Source organism: Schistocerca cancellata, chromosome 10 (genome assembly GCF_023864275.1).
Source record: "Schistocerca cancellata isolate TAMUIC-IGC-003103 chromosome 10, iqSchCanc2.1, whole genome shotgun sequence".
Classification (NCBI taxonomy): Eukaryota; Metazoa; Arthropoda; class Insecta; order Orthoptera; family Acrididae; genus Schistocerca; species Schistocerca cancellata.
The window spans coordinates 209,249,541-209,267,337 of record NC_064635.1 but is presented as its reverse complement, the minus strand read 5'-3'; the positions used below and the strand labels follow the sequence as shown (position 1 = coordinate 209,267,337).

At 41.3% G+C, this 17,797-nt stretch overlaps 1 protein-coding gene across 1 annotated transcript in view; it reads left to right on the top strand.

Annotated features, from left to right (window-relative positions):
- The window catches only part of LOC126106273 (cilia- and flagella-associated protein 58-like), a 282,413-nt gene that overhangs the window by 24,723 nt on the left and 239,893 nt on the right, over positions 1–17,797 (top strand). The window contains exon 4 of the mRNA XM_049912496.1: positions 16,236–16,410. Coding sequence (XP_049768453.1) covers positions 16,236–16,410 — 175 coding nt within the window. The remainder of the gene's footprint in view (positions 1–16,235; positions 16,411–17,797) is intronic.

Genomic DNA, 17,797 nt, shown 5'->3' with positions numbered 1-17,797 from the left:
GTAGCTCGCTGCACAGCAGACGTGAAGCAGGCGGCAGTTTCTTGTTTCTTGTTTCTCCGGCCTCCTTAGTTCCCACTTTTAATTTTTGGTTTCCTGCATTTTTGTGGTCTATGAACTTTATGTTGTATTGCTGCATGGAACAATATGTGGTCACTGTCTAACTTTCACTGCTATAACTCTGATATTAAGTATGGTCTTACCTACTCCAATCTCTGACATGATATAATTGATCACAGTTTTAGACTATCCATTCCAGCTGTACCTTATTACTCTGTAACTTAGCTGTTTCTGGAAGGAACTGGTATTTATTCAAAGTCCACTCCTTACACATTGATCTTTCACATTCTGGGTTCCTGTTGCCATATCCATGTGGATACATGATTCTTGTTGCTGTACCCTTGTGATGATACTGTGCATTTATATCCAAGTCTGTCAGATCCAACTTGGGCATTCAAATCTCCCACTATTATTAAATTACTAAATTTTTTTATCTTGTTTTGTGCCTATGTCTGGAGACGGACTCTTATGACTGTAAGATGTGGTTTCTCTTCTTTTCTCTCTGTAGTGGAAAGTCTCTGTCCTCACTTTATCCTTCTCTTTTCCTTGATTCTTCTCATACCCTTCTTCTCCGCTGTGGTGTTTAAGACCTCTTCTCTTCTTTCCATTTCTTTGTTCCTCCCTTCCTCTTTCTTTCTTCCCTGTGCATGTCTGAAGGCTGACCCATGCATTTCCACACATAGTCGGTGACGGGGTAACGCGTAATCGCCCACCCAGGGTAGACAAGTAGGACACGTACGTACGCCGTGGTAAAGGCCAGGCACAGGGAGCTGGTACCTCCCGAAGGTGCCGATTGGTCCCTCTGTCCATTTCTCGGGAGGTGTGACCTGGGGTGTGGACAATCACCTAAAGTGGGACTGCCCTCAGAGAGGACCCCCACTAGGAAGGAATGTGCCATCGCAGACGCTGGTAATGGGAGATACTTTTGCAATGGTTTCCTCTACTTCTACAACTTCTGCCCACAAGACAAAGTTTGATAAGTCTCAGTCATGGACAATTGTTCCATCATGCCAATGTTCCTAGTCGTTTCTCAGCCTGACAGAGGTCAAGACTTCTCCACAGTCAACCCTTTCATTATTCAGAGAGGTTTTGATACAATTACAGGCCGTGTCAAGTCTTGTTCCCAGTTACAAAATGGAACCTTGTTGTTAGAAACATTGCTTCAAACTACACTGCTACACATCATCCCTGTCTGGGTGGAAGCGCACCGCACTTTATCTCATTGCACAGGGTGGTTTATACAAGATCACTTGACGGATTATCCATTGAGGACATTCAAAATTACTTGTCTGATCAGGACATAGTGGCCATACATCGTGTCATGAAACGGCTTAAAAAAAATTGGTACTGACCCGTACACTCTTCTTGACATTTGACAGAGTTCAACTTCCATCCAGTATTAAAGTGGGATATGAGATCATTTCAGTTTGCCCTTACATCCCCAGCCCTACGCATTGCTATCGGTGTCAGCAGTTTAATCATACCAGCCAGTCGTGTTCCAATTTGACCAAATGCGTTATTTGTGGCAGGGATGCCCATAAGGATGATTGTCCACCTCTATCCCATCATTATATCAACTGTATGGGTGACCACACTACTTCTTCTAGAGATTGCCCGATCTTTACAGATGAATGAATTATTCAGGAAATATGAGTGAGGGAAAAGGTGCTGCTCATAAGTTATTCGCCAGGAGAAAGTCCACTGTGCTCCCCGCGGGAAAATATAGCACTGTCATTGCCTCTCCTTGACCTACTAAGGAGGTAGTCATGCAGACTTGTGATCTCACCTTTAGTGCCACAGTCGTCAGATTGGCCCGCCGAAAGATCACCTGTTCAACCTCCCCACTATCAACCACTCACTCTAAGGCTCAACCTTCATTGGCTCTTGCTAAATCATGGTCCCCAAAATCAGATGCCCATACTTCCAAAAAAAAAAAAGCGTACGCGCGAAGATTTTTTACTTACCCAGACCTCACAGCCATCGAGTCCTCCCTCTTCTCAACGTCCTGCTTCCAAGAAGGCTCACAAGAAAGAAAATTCCTCTCCTTCTCCGCCACGGCGTGTCTCTTTTACAGCACCACCCAGCGGTAGCCATCCTCGGCCATCTTCCGTGTCGTTGTGACCCACTGCAATCATTGGTGCCAGTAGCTGCCCCCGAACAACCTGTGGACAGAATCTTCTGCCTTTGGCTGAATGCCATTCCACACTGTCGGCCACAGGCATCAGCAGTCGTTAAGTTGACGGCAACTGTGGTGAGATTTTTCCCTTTTCTCTCCACCCTATGTCCATTATACATTATACATTATATAACCTCAGAATTTGCTGCAATTGCGATGATTTGTCAATCCTCTTATGATCCTACTCCCCAGTCATCTTCTGTCTTCAGGAAACGAAGCTATGTCCCCACTAAGGCTTTGTTTTCCCTCATTTCCAATTGGTTTGGTTTGATCTCCCCTCTGTTTATGTTACTCCAGCACATGGGGACTTATGATTCTTCTCCATGATACTATCCATTACCACCCAATCCCCTTAAACAGTTTCTTCCAAGCTGTCGCTGTATGTCTTTCCCTTTCTGGATACATCTTCTCTCTTTGTACCATATGCATACCATCGTCCACACAAATGGCAAGAGCCAATCTCCTTCGTCTACTTGGTCAGCTTCCACCCCCTTATTTGCTGGTTGGGGACTTCAGTGCTCACCACTCACTTTGGGGATCTCTGTGTCTTTGTCCAAGAGGCTCGCTATTGATTGGCCTCTTCCAACAAGTGGATCTTGTTTGCCTCAACACTGGGGAACCTACATTTTTGTCTGCCTCTACAGCAACCTCCTCTCATTTGGATCTTTCAGTTGGTACTGTTCAGTTAGATCAGTGCTTCAAATGGTTCATTCTTGCTGATACACACTCAAGTGACCATTTTCCATGTGTTCTTCGATTACAGCCACAACTGCCATCTGTTCTCCCAAGACGCTGGAAGTTTACCAAAGATGATTGGAAACTTTTCTCCTCGTTAGTAACATTTGATGTCCGTCAATTTCCTAGCATCGATAATCAGGTACTCATGTAACGGAAGTTATTCTTACAGCTGCCGGCCGCGGTGGTCTAGCGGTTCTAGGCGCGCAGTCCGGAACCACGCGACTGCTACGGTCGCAGGTTCGAATCCTGCCTCGGGCATGGATGTGTGTGATGTCCTTAGGTTAGTTAGGTTTAAGTAGTTCTAAGTTCTAGGGGACTGATGACCACAGATGTTAAGTCCCATAGTGCTCAGAGCCATTTGAACCATTTTTGAACAGCTGTGGAACATTCAATACCTCATACCTCCCCTTTACCCCAGCGTCCCCCAGTTCCTTGGTGAAATGAGGCATGCCATGATGCAGCATGTGAGCGAAGACATGCTCTTCGTGTTTTCCGCAACCATCTGAAGTTGGCCAACTGTATCTGCTATAAGCAGTTACGTGCCCGGTGCTGTTGCATCATCCGCAATAGCAAGAAGGCAAGCTGGGACTTCTTTACCAACTCCTTTAGCACCTCCACTCCCTCATCTGTAGTTTAAAGTCGAATTAGATGGTTATCCTGCACGTCTAGTTTCTCCCCAATCTCTGGGCTAACTGACGCGCAAGATACCTTAGTGGACCCAGTCACAATTTCTAACTCATTGGGTAAACATTTTGCTGAGATTTCAAGCTCTTCAAATTACGTGCCAGCCTTTTTCCTGAAGAAACGAGCAGCAGAAGTGTGACCTCTTGCTTTCTCCTCTCAAAATTCCGAAAGCTATAATACTGTTTTCTGTATGTGGGAACTCGAACACCCACTCTCTTTGTCTCGCTCTTCTGTCACAGGACTGGATGGCATACATGTCCGTATGTTGCTGCGTTTATCATACCGCAGTCTGCGTTACCTCTTTCACCTTTATAATCAAATTTGGACTGACAGTACCTTTCCCAGAAGATGGCAGGAAGCTATCGTAATTCCTGTTCTGAAACTTGGAAAGGACAAACATCTCCCCTCTAGCTATCACCCCATCTGTCTCATGAGTAGTGTACGTAAGGCTTTGGAGCGGATGGTAAATTGCTGTTTTGGCTGGTGGTTGGAGTCCCGAAACCTTTTAATACCTGTCCAATGTGGTTTCCGAAAGTATCTTTCCACAACTGACCATCTTGTTTCTCTCTCCACTTATATCATGAACAATTTTCTTAGGATACACCAAATGGTAGCTACATTTTTTGATCTGGAGCAGGCATGCAATACCTGTTGGAGGACAGGCATCCTCCACACACTGTTCTCTTGGGGCTTTCGAGGTCGGCTACCATTTTTAATTCGTGAATTTGTGACAGAGTGCACATTTAAGGTGCGCGTGAACACTGCCCTCTCCTGTACTTACTCCAAAACAACAGGGTGTCCCAGGGCTCCATGTTAAGTGTTGTACTGTTTGCCGTTGCCATAAATCCGATTATGGACTATCTCCTTCCCGATGACTTGGGCTCCCTCTTTGTCAATGATTTTACAATCTACTACAGCTCTCAATGGACCAGTCTTCTTGAACGAAGTCTTCAAAGCTGTCTCAATCGCCTCCACTCGTGGAGCATCGAAACTGGCTTCTGATTTTCTCCCAGTAAGACCGTCTGTGTAAATTTTTGGCATCATACAGAGTTTTACCTGCCTTACATACATCTAGGCCCTGTCAATTTTCCATTCAGGGATATCACCAAATTCTTTGCTGCTGGTCTTCCCACATTTCATATCTTTCGGCTAGCTGTCTGCGATGCTTCAACACCCTCCTTGTTCTGAGTGGTACCTCCTGGGGAGTGGACAGAGTGGTCCTCCTCCACCTATATCGCACCTTACTGCACTCGAAATTGAACTATGGAAAGATAGTTTAGTCCTCTGCAAGGCCATCTATTCTTCGTCATCTGTCCACTACCGTGGATTGTGTATAGCGTCTGGAGCTTTTCACACCAGCCCCATGGAGAGCCTTCACACTGAGACTGTAGAACCTCCACTGTCCAATTGGCGAGCTATCCTTCTGAGTCATTACGGTAGTCATCTATCTTCCATGCCTGTTCATCTGACCCATGCCCCTGATTTTGATGCCTCCTTGGATTTAGGGCACGCAGGCCGCCATTGCTCTCTACTGCCACCAGTAGTCCACTTCTGTCAACTACTACATTCCCTTTCCTTCCAATTTTCAAAAACTTTCTTGGCTTCACCGCCGGACCTGCCTTCTCCGTGACCTTTGCCAGCTTCCCAACACCCAACAAGGATAGTACACCCCCCCCCCCTTCCCCGCTCCTCCTCCACTATAGTTTATCGTCAGGCATTTGCTCCTCTATGCGCACAAATGGAGGGTGCCACATTTATTTACACTGACGGATCAAAGACCTCATATGGTATTGGGAGTGCCTATGTTTGTGACACTCCTGTTAGATTTTGGCTTCCCAACCAGTGTTCGGCTTTTCCTGTGGAGCTTTACGCTGTTCTCCAGGCTGTCCAATACATCCATCACCATAAGCGGATTCAGTATATTATACACGTGGAATCGCTCAGCTCTCTTCTTAAGCTTCGAGCTCTTTATCCTGTCCATCATCTGGTCCACCGGATTCAGGACTGCCTCCACGTGATCCACTTGGGAGGCGGCTCTGTGGCATTCCTCTAGCTCCCAGGGCATGTTGGAATCCGCTGAAATGAGGCAGCTGATATAGCGGCCAAGGCTGCTGTCTCTCTTCTTCGGCCCACTGTTTGTGTGGTTCCCTTTCCTGATCTACAGAGCATTTTATGTCATCGCGTTGCTCTTTTAAGGCACACACTTTGGTCTGCACATCCCGATAATAAATGACGGCACGTCAAACCTCTTCCGTATGCTTGGACCTCTTCCTCTCAGCCTTGTCTTTGGGAGGAGGTAATTTTAACTAGACTCTGGATAGGAAACTGTCTTTTTAGCCATTGATGTCTTTTAAGTGGCGATCCTCCCCCTCTTTGTCCCCACAGCTCTCACCCATGGACGATGAGACAACTTTCACTTCAGTGCCCCTATTTTAATACGATACATGCCCTTTTACAGCTGTCGCCTGATATATCTTCCCTTTTAGCAGATGACACGCACTCAGCCAATCGCGTCCTTGAGTTTATCAGTGTCAGTGAGGTGACATCAGTCATTTGAAGCTCTTTGCCGAGGAAACCAAACCCTTCAGTTTTTAGTTTCCCTCCTTGAGTTTCACTCCCATTGCTGCTCATTAGACATTCGGTTTTTTACCCTTCACTAAGCCACAGAATGGGCATTGATCACACAAATGATTTGTAAACAACCTCTTTTGTAGACTAATTGCACTTTGTCAGTATTCTACCAACAAACTGAAGTCTACCACCTACTTTACTCACGACTGAGCCTACATGATCATTCCATTTCATATGCCTACAAAGTGTAACACCCAGGTTTTTGTATGATTTGGCTGATTCCAACTGTAACTCACTGGTATTATAGTCGTTGGATACTAGGTTTTTTTGTGTTGTAAAATGCACAATTGAACATACTTGCACGTTTAAAGCAAGTTGCTAATCTTTGTACCACTTTGATATCTTAGGAAGATCTTACTGAATATTTATGCAGCTTTTTTCAGATGGTACTTCATTATAGATAACTGCATCATCACCAAAAAGTCTCAGGTTACTGTTAATATTGTGTGCAAGGTCATTAATATACGATATGAACAGAAAGGGTCCCATCACACCTCCCACATCCAAAGTTACTTCTACATCTCTCTGTCCAAGATAATATATCTTGTCCTCCCTACCAAAAAGTCCTCAATCAAGCCATAAATGTCACTTGATACCCCATATTATCATACTTTTGACAATAAATGTAGGTGTGGTACTGAGTGAAATGCTTTTTGGAAATCAAGACGTACTGCACCTACCTGACTGTCTTGATCCAAAGCTTTTAGTATGTCATGCGAGAAAAGTGTGAGTTGGGTTTCACATGATCAATGTTTTTGGGCTCCATGCTGGTTGGCATTGAGGAGGTCATGCTGTTCAAGATTATTGTTTGAGCTCAGAATAGTCTACAAGATTGGACAACATAGTTTTGTGGGTCACTACCACTACCCTTCTTATAAACGTGTGAACTGTGCCATGAGGCACTAATAAAATTATTCATGCTGAAATTGTAGATTGCTTGTCTGTTCCTGATGTGGATGCTTCATGTTATTTTGCAATTCAATTTTTTGTGCCCTGTTCAGATGTTAATTGAACTGTCATATCTGTATGCTAGCACAACCACATAGCACCACAATTAACAATGAACTAAAGGTATGAGCAGCTTCAGTACTGCTTCAATATAACATGGAAGAAGTGGACATTCCTCACTGAAAGAAATCTTACAATATCAAACAAAGGCTGTGATCTGAGAAGAATACGCACCTGGAGCTCAGTACTGCAAGGATGTAAATATTGGAATACGAGGGTGGTTCGAAAAGTTTTTTCCATTTGGTAATAAAAAAGGAATTGAATACAAATAAAGAAAGCAAATCATTTCATGGAAATCTATAACATCTACACTACTTTTCAATATAACCCCCATAATTTTCCAGGCATTTCTCATAGTGTAGTATACATTTATATATTCCTTCATCATAGAATGTTGACACCTGTGTTATCAACCATGTGCTCTAATGTGTTCTTTTATCTCGTCATCACTGTTGAAGCACTTATCACCAAGGAACGACTGAAGATGCTGAAAGAAATGAAAATTGCTAGAAGAGAGGTGTTAACTGAATGGAGGATGGCCAAAAATGTCCCAGCCAAAGCTCTGGAGTAGTTACTTAGTCACATTCTCAGTGTATGGTCGGGCGTTGTTGTCAATGAAACCCACATCTTTTGAGATAGTTCCTTTGCACTTGTTCCATATTGTGCAGTGCAATTTCTTAAGCATCTCCCGATAAATATCCTTATTGATTGTTTCACGTCATGGTAAAAAATTGGTCAGTCAAATGCCTTGTCTGTCCCAAAACACGGTGAACATTCCTTTTCATGGTGTCAAGAGTTGCTTGGGTTTAATCTTTCACGGGGACGAAGTGTGCCTCCATTCCATCGATTGCTGTTTCATTTCACGGGTCTCATAAGTAATCTAAGTTTCATCCTCTGTAACAGGTTTGTTGATGAATGTCACTTGGTTTAACATTCTTAGAATTCAGAAAATGCTTCGTAGAACTTGGTTCACACGCAGTGGGATTTTAGACCGACGATGCCATTACAAAATATCACTAAGAATGACACACAACCCAGAGCGAGCTCAAAATGTGTCATTTCATTCTGCTTGTATTGCGCTCCAGCAGAACTGCAATCGTAGCAGTGCCGTGGAGAAAAATCGAAACGGAACTTACTTTCCAAACTACTTTCGTATTTGAAAACTGGAAAAGGAGTCAAAATGTTTCAGATGTAATATTATGGAAGGATGCTGAAAATTAAGAGAATTGATAAGAAACTAGGAGCCTCCCTCCCCCACCCACCACAGAATTAGTGAGGAAATGATACTTCACAGAATAATGTAGGTAGAGAGATAAAAATTGACTCGCATGCTTAAGATGCCATGGGGTTTTATTGAAACCAGAAAAATGACCAACATATGGTGCTTCATATGATACAAAAGCAACAATGACCATAACAAGTGATCTTTAGCAAAGACTATATTCCTTATAACAAATGCTCAACATGTCGGCCATCATTAATCAGCAGTATGTGTAGTCGAGGGACAATTCTGTGAATAGCACTGTGCAACTTGTCAGTAGTTATGGTAAGAAATTGCTGTCGAATGTTGTTTTCTTAGCAACCCTAGTGAGGTCACATAATCACAGTAGACTTGGTAACCCCACAACTGGTAACAGATGGAGGTCTGGGTACCTAGAAGGCTGAGCATGTCAGAGATCTTTCAGATGTGTAGCAATGTGGGGTGGAGCTCCTTCCTGCATAATAAAAATCATACCTTCCAGCAACTGTTTATCAACCAGGTGGCTAGGATGACCTGACTCCCTCTCTACATCTGCATATCTGTGTTGCCCATTTGGGTACAGTTCATAGTAGTGCATATTGTCCAGAGCTATTCAAATCCAGGCATTTCTCCTGGATGCAGAGCAGTTTCATGCATTATGGAGGGCTGTTTTGTTGCCAGAAGCATTTGCACTCATCAGTGGCACTGAATTCATCCTCAGCAAAATCGTAGATTGGGATGTCTTGATCTGAATTTTATCACACCACAGAGAGCTCATCACTCAATTTTCTAGCTAGGTGTTATCAAGAGTCTCATGGTATTTATGTAGTAGTGCATTCTCCCGGCTGGTATCAGGAGGGACTCAAGATAGGTAACCAGTATATGTGAGTGGATTGTATTGCTCCTCTTAACAATGTGCATGATTCATTAAGTAGTACATTGACCTCTCTACATATGGACTGTTGAGTCAGACAGACGCACAGTTCTCTGCTGTCAAGTAGACCAGTTCGAGTGCCAGTATTCAAACAGTGCTGACAATCCCCAACTATTGAAGCAGAACTTATGAAGAATGTTATTTCTTCTTCGGAGCTTAGCAGATTTAGGTGTCAAGTGCTCCTTAAAAGAAACTGTTCTGTCTAAGGTAATCTCTAAGTATTTTGGATGCATCTCATGATGAAGTTTGTATCCTTCAAAATAAACTTCAAAAGCTCTGCGTGGTGATTTGCTGGACTGATGAAAACTTGCAACATCTGTTTTATTTGTATTAGACTGTAACCTCCATTTATGGAAGTATTGGCTTAAGATGTCTAGATTAGAAGTTAGGGTTTCTCCTGACCTAGACATCTTAAGCAAATATGTAAAGCTGAGAAACAAAGGCAGTCTGATCTCAGAGATCTCGTGGCTAAAATAAATTTGTCATAAGACTTGTGAAATATGTCATGAACGATTCCCAAACTCCAGTTTTCCTGAAAAATATAGTGTTTAGAAGTTGATAACATAATGGTGGTCCAATGGCAATGCCTCTAATCAAAGCCTAACCTAAGCTATCAATTCAAACTCTTGAAGCAGTTGCAAACATTTTGCGGAAAATTACTGGTAGCCCGAAAAAATCTGTCGGGTGGCTTTTTCAACGGACAAGTGTTAATTGTGGAATGACTTTTAAGCCCTCACACATGAAATCATACCACATATCATATGTTTAGGCATTACTTGCAGCTGATTAAGAAAAGGAGGACAAGTGTTGCTTAAAAAACTGTCAATGGTGAATGTTACCCTCCACTGTATTTTATGAGTGACAATTCTTGGTTTCACCTTTCCAGTCATGTGAACAGCTACAGGTCCACCAAAAACCCTTACATTGGGGATCAAATTCCTCATTGTAACAAAATAACTGCAGTTTTGGTGCAGATTTTCTAGTAGTCAGTTATCAATTTAATACACTTTTAACCATTTAAATATCTTGTTTGTCTTTAATTGTTCAAGAGCTTATACCTACAGTTTTTTTCCCACTGTATTACAATTTATTGTTTCCAAGAATGCTGAGCTTTAGAAGCTGAACTTTTGACTGCATGAAATTCAAGTAGCTATTAACATTTTGTTTACAGTGGCTTGAACATAATATGAAATAATTTATACAAATAAAAACATTAAAAATTACTGAAACATTTCTATACAGAAGAAAATACAGCAGCTGTGACTGAAATAAATAGTTCTCAGACAATAACTGGGTAATGTCCTTTTCCTGACCCTTCTTTCTTCTCCTTCAACCCTTCTGCCTGAAGAAGGAGCCACGGCTCGGAATGCTTGCCAGTCACAACAGTTTTTTACGTGTGTGTTCTGCTGCCGGTTGGTGAGTACATTTTTTATCTACCCAATTAAATACCTTCAGTTAAAGGAACATGAAAGGCTGTGCTGCTTCTTCCTGCAAGATAGAGGTATTTGGCCAACATTGCTTTAATCTTTCATATCTGCGAAGCCTCCACAGAGGAACACACAAAAAGCAAAGGTTTGTGTCCATCTCATTTTCTTGACTACACCTTGTGATTTATTATCTTTGGGGATATTTAACTGGAAAAGTGTAGGAAAGAAGCCCAAAAACGATAGGCCAACTCAAGGAGAAAAAAACGTGGAGGGATGCAGGGTGACCATTTTCAACATAAGGTGTAATTTTTAAATTAATTGTAATACAGCCTGTCCCACTCAAATCTTCCTAATTTCAAAGACCCAGGAAAGAAAACCACAGTAGATACGACAATGAGATATGCACCACATTGTAGAGCGTCTCAAAAAATTTATTTATTTGTCGTCAATACACCTCTACATGTGAACCATTTGTAGCACGAAGAATATCGAATCTATATTCAATTTCTTGGCAAGTTATTTGTAACATTTCCTCTGTTTATTGTTGCAGTCGCATTAGTGATACTATGTTGCAACTTAGGAATATCATCCACTTTGGTAGTATACACTCTGTCCTTCACTGATCCCCACATGAAGAAATCAAACAACTTAATGTGTCGGGTGAACATGGTGGCCAGGCAATGGGTCCTCCGATCCAACGATTAGGAAATTTCCTATCCAGGAACTTGCGAACAGCCATTGACCAATGTGACTGAGTTCCACCTTGTTGAAAAATGATGTTGGGTTGCAAGTCTTGTATCTGAGGGTACACAAACTGCTCCAACATGTCCAGATACACTGACCCGTTCACTGTTTGTTCCACAAAGAAAAATGGTCCAACAATCCTGTCATGCATTAGCCTGCACCAGACATTTAGTTTAGGGCTATCATGAACACATTCAATGACAACATGCGGATTTTGTGAATCCCAAATCCGAACATTATGCCCATTAACCCTTCCTGATAGGTGAAAGGTTGCCTCATCTGTGAATAAACATCTTTCCAGAAAGCTGGCATCCATATCAATATGCTGCAGCATATCCGCAGTAAATTGTTGTTGGCATGGTTTGTCGTTTGGCGTCAGATATAGCAGAATTTGTGCTTCTTAAGCACACATACGAAGACGTTTGTGAACTACACGATGCAATGTTGATTGGGGTACATCGAGTTGCCTAGATACTTGATGAATTAACTTACGTGGGCTTCTGAGAAACGTTTGTCTGATGTCCTTCACTGTCTCTTCTGAAACACCATAACGAGCAATGTCAGAATGTTTCAGAACACTTCCTGTTGCCAGAAACTTCCTATACCATTCCTTAATTGTTTTCACATCAGGTGGATCACATTCATACACACGACAATAATTTCTTTGCACAGTAATCGGCGAATTTGTTTCTGGAAACCACAATACTGCTTGCGAGCGCTGCTGTGGAGTCGCCATTTTCACTCCATGTGACTATGCTGCACTCTGGTGACGATACTTGGCACTTCTGACATGGGAATATAAATTGGGGAATATAAATTGTTTGAGATGCTCTACAATGTGGTGCATTTTTCATTGTCTTATCTACTGTGGTTTTTCTCTTCTGGGTCCTTGAAATCAGGGAGGTTTGAGTGGAACACCCTGTATTTAAAAGTATGATTTTAAATAAAATGATGTTTTTCTATGAATGAAAGTATGTATTATGTATGTGAGACCACTTTCATCTAGGACATACTCTGCTTTCCTGTTATCACCGGTGGAGGAGTGTCAATAAATAGCATACAATTTCACTTTTATCTCCTTGTATGTTTTTTCATCCTGAATCAAAACCTAAATGCCAAATGGTACTGCACTTTTTCCATCTTACTGGAAAACACGTAGCATAACTTAGTGAAATGTTTACCAAATCCAAACTAATCTACAAATAACTGTCATTTTTGGTTTAGCATCCTCTAACTGATGGTGGCAGATGATCATAACACCAACTTGCATTAACAATGACATCTGTATTCATGGTTTCTTCTGGAACTGCTAGCAAAAGTGCTCACCATTATTATCGGACAGTGAAGTGTTCCGTTTTGTAGGCTACTTGGAAGAGATAAAATTTTGTGATTTGTGATAATGCTTAGAGAACAACCTATTGACCCATTTTCTGCAGTAGTTGCATTTAAAATGTTTGAATATACATTTTGTATTGTTTGTCACACTCCCATTTATTTCTATATTTCCATGCACCTGAAGAAAATTCAGTCTTCTCAGTGTTTTACAGTGGTGAAGAGCTACAGACTCATACTGTTTTCCATCCCAGGTGGCAGACTTAAGAGTCACAGTAATATATAAACTGAAGCACTGAGACCCATAAGGGCCTGAAGCGACACTGCCATCGATTGAGATTTTAGCATGTATTGATGCTCCTGACATGTGTTGAACTTAGGGTGAACCAGCTTTATCTACATCTGTAGCCCCACACAGCTGTCTGTCAGATTTCTCTGACGATATTCATTTTCACATGGGCCCACAGCACAAAGTATAATTTTGCTGCTCTGCACTGCTCAGTTGTTATGTAGGATACACATTGTAATTTAATGTGTGCATCATGTGCATAGTTGTAATGCATTGTAATTGCATGTGTATTGGTAGTTTTATCTGAACCTCAAGCCACAGAATATGCATAATGGAAATGATGATAATGAGAACCATGAAGTGTTGGAATAGGTCATAATTGTGTGTGTGTGTGTGTGTGTGTGTGTGTGGTGCATTTAATATCTGTTCAGTTCCACATTAATTACAAACTTTAGAAAGACAGTATTTCCACTGGCCTATATGTGGAAATTTTGTTAATTAGCATTAATAATAAATATAATCTTAAATATTAATTAATATTCCATAACAGGAAATGAGTACATTGTTTTTTCATATGAAGTGTAGGATGTTGAGACTTGGTTAAAAGGCAATTCAGATCTTTGGGACTGGTAAAAAGCACTCCGTCTTCAGGCCACAAGTGGCCCATTGGGACCATCCGACCGCCTTGTCATCCCCAGATAAGGATGTGAATAGGAGGGGCGTAGACTTAGAGAAAGCTTTTGACAATGTTAACTGGAATACTCTCTTTCAAATTCTGAAGGTGGTAGGGGTAAAATACAGGGAGCGAAAGGCTATTTACAGTTTGTACAGAAACCAGATGTCAGTTATAGGAGTCGAGGGGCATGAAAGGGAAGCAGTGGTTGGGAAAGGAGTGAGACAGGGTTGTAGCCTCTCCCCGATGTTATTCAATCTGTGTATTGAGCAAGAAGTAAAGGAAACAAAAGAAAAATTCGGAGTAGGAATTAAAATCCATGGAGAAGAAATACAAACTTTGAGGTTTGCCAATGACATTGTGATTCTGTTAGAGACAGTAAAGGACCTGGAAGAGCAGCTGAATGGAATGGACAGTGTCTTGAAAGGAGGATATAAGACGAACATCAATAAAAGCAAAACAAGGATAATTTAATGTAGTCGAATTAAATCAGGTGAAGCTGCGGGAATTAGATTAGGAAATGACATGCTTAAAGTAGTAAAGGAGTTTTGCTATTTAGGGAGTAAAATAACCGATGATGGTCGAAGTAGAGAGGATATAAAATGTAGACTGGCAATGGCAAGGAAAGCGTTTCTCAAGAAGAGGAATTTGTTAACATCGAGTATAGATTTAAGTGTCGGGAAGTTGTTTCTGAAAGTATTTGTGTGGAGTGTAGCCATGTATGGAAGTGAAACATGGACGATAACTAGTTTGGACAAGAAGAGAATAGAAGCTTTCAAAATGTGGTGCTACAGAAGAATGCTGAAGATAAGGTGGGTAGATCACGTAACTAATGAGGAGGTATTGAATAGGATTGGGGAGAAGAGAAGTTTGTGGCACAACTTGACTAGAAGAAGGGATCAGTTGGTAGGACATGTTTTGAGGCATCAAGGGATCATAAATTTAGCATTGGAGGGCAGTGTGGAGGGTAAAAATCGTAGAGGGAGACCAAGAGATGAATACACTAAGCAGATTCAGAAGGATGTAGGCTGCAGTAGATACTGGGAGATGAAGAAGCTTGCACAAGATAGAGTAGCATGGAGAGCTGCATCAAACCAGTCTCAGGACTGAAGACCACAACAACAACAACAGGAGGGGCGTGTGGTCAGCACACCGCTCTCCCGGTCGTTACGATGGTTTTCTTTGACCGGAGCCGCTACTATTCAGTCGAGTAGCTCCTCAATTGGCATCACGAGGCTGAGTGCACCCCAAAAAATGGCAACAGTGCACGGTGGCCCGGATGGTCACCCATCCAAGTACCGACCACGCCCGACAGCGCTTAACTTCGGTGATCTGATGGGAACTGGTGTATCCACTGCAGCGAGGCGGTTGCTTTGGGACTGGTAGTTTGTCTATAAATTTGATTTTCACAGACATCTATATAGTTCTCAACAGCATGGTACGAGAAGTATCTCACAAACATTGTCCATCCAAAGAGTCCTGAGAGAGGAGAGAGGAATGATACTCCTGGTGTACAAGAGACATCAGCACAATAACTATGTTGGCAGCTAGAACTAACAACTGCAAACAATAGAAACAAGAGATATGCATTTGACCAGGCTGTTGTGAGTAGGCAGTGTTATGTAGTGGATGTGCAGCTGCAATATGTCACAAGTCACAACATCCTCTAAATCCCGTGGTCAAGACATTCTCAAGAATGTTTTGGAAAAAGAGAAAAGTGTGTGCAAAGTTTGTCCCACACACCCTGTCTCCCAGAGTAGGGCAGGTGGGAGGGTGGGGGGGTTAGAAGAAGAAGAAGGTAGCGACACCTGAGTGCCAGCCTCAGGTTGATTGAAATGCAAACCACAGACAATTATTTTCCAAAAAATGTGACGAGTGAGCTGAACAACTTCCTAAAGAAGAACTTGCCTGACTGTTTCACACTTCTGTGTGAATGTTCTGTGCATAGTGCTCAAATGGGGGAGACTAAGTAGAACACCTCAAGTATTAAAACCACTATCTTAACTTTTCTCTAATTTTTAGTAATCCAGACTCAAAACCTTTTGCGCTGATGTGGTATGATGGTGAGCATGTTCAGAAGTAGCTGAACGGCTGATATGTGAATACCATTAAATGTCTACAGTCAACTTTTTATGACACTAGGGAAGGTTATTTTCTGATAACCTTTCATTGCTCATTTAGTTTAAAAATGTGTATAACTGTATTGTACTAACATTGGCCTCCACTGTATGTATTGTGTAAACTGTGTACAGACTCATTCTGTGGAACAAACAAACGACTGAACTGAATGGAATTGTGGCAGGTCTGGTCCTGCTGCGAAGAGTAAAGAAGGTCTTATGAAAGAAAGAGAGAAGCTATTGAACGATTTGTCAGTCATAAAGGAAAGATTGGCAAACACACTGAATTACCAAGCGGAGCTGGAAAAGGAAATGTCTGCAGCTGACGCACGAATTAGTGAGCTGACTCAAGAAGTGGAGGTGCATTTTAGAGATATAAAGTAGTTTCCATTGAACATTACATTACTTTTGTAGGCAGTACACATGGAGGGTATGGGGAAAGACAATGGTAACCCTCAAATTTGAATTTTTCATACTGAGTACAGTAAGACAATGGTAATCCTGATCTATGCTAGGTGGTGTAACAAGTTCATCTTATCGACGACAGATGGCAGCACAATGTTGATTTGTTTCTGTGGGAACCCACATGTGGTGATTCCAGTGATTCTGACTGTTTTGGTGATGGCATTAATGATCCAGATTTCAATTTAAATGAGGAGATGGAAGATTCTATTTATATTAATTCTACTGCAATCAAGTAAGTTTTGTTTTCCACATAATGTTGTTATTTGCTGGTTACCATTATCTTCATGCTAGCTAGTTAGGTTATGTATTTTATTTCCATATTCAACTTTTTTTACAAGATCTTGATACGAAGATAGAGTTAACACATCTTTTACTGCAACTACATTGTCATCTGTAAATCATGGGATGTTTACAAAAAGAAATATTCTTGTATTTGTGGGTTACCATTTTATTCATCATAACATTGATGAGGTTACCATTTTATTGGTTAACAGCACTTTTTAATATTACACTATCCATACAATTTTTTTCTTTTAGTGGAGTGAAGAGAATCATAACAGAACTGACCCTGAGAATAAAGACGTCGCAATGAAAACATCGAGAAAAAGAAAAAAAAAAAAAAAAACCTAGTGAACAAACAACAACAGAAGAAACTTACAAGGAATAGTGAACTTGAATGTACTACAAAAGAAGGTATTCTAAAAAGTGTTTTGAATGGATCAGGGAGAAACTTATACAGATTATAAACAAGCCATTCTGGAACACTGGGGACTTCAATAGACAAAATGCTTATTTGTTTGGTTCCAAGCAGCTGGAATCCATAAAAAGAAGATATACAGGCAATGAAATTAGCAGGCGTAACAACACTGTATGATACAATGTTATAAAAGATGACAGAAGCACTGATGTCTGTAAAGTTGCATTTTTAAGCATACATGGTTTGCAACACAACAGAGGTAGAGTAGAAAACATGCAATCCAAAATGTGAACAGTGGCTGCTACTCCACCAGAAGATAGAAGAGGCAAACACAAGAATAGACCACATGCCTATTCAGAGGAAGATGCGCAATTAGTCAAAAAACATATAGAAGGTATTCCAAAATACAAAAGTCACTACAGTAGAAAAGATAATGGTGAACAATTCTATGTGTCAATGGAATATTCCATACAAAGTTGCTACAACCATTATAAAGATGAATACTACCCTGATATCAAAGTGAAGACTGTATGTTTTGATAAGTATCATCGCATTTTCATTCAAGATTACAATATTTCATTCAAA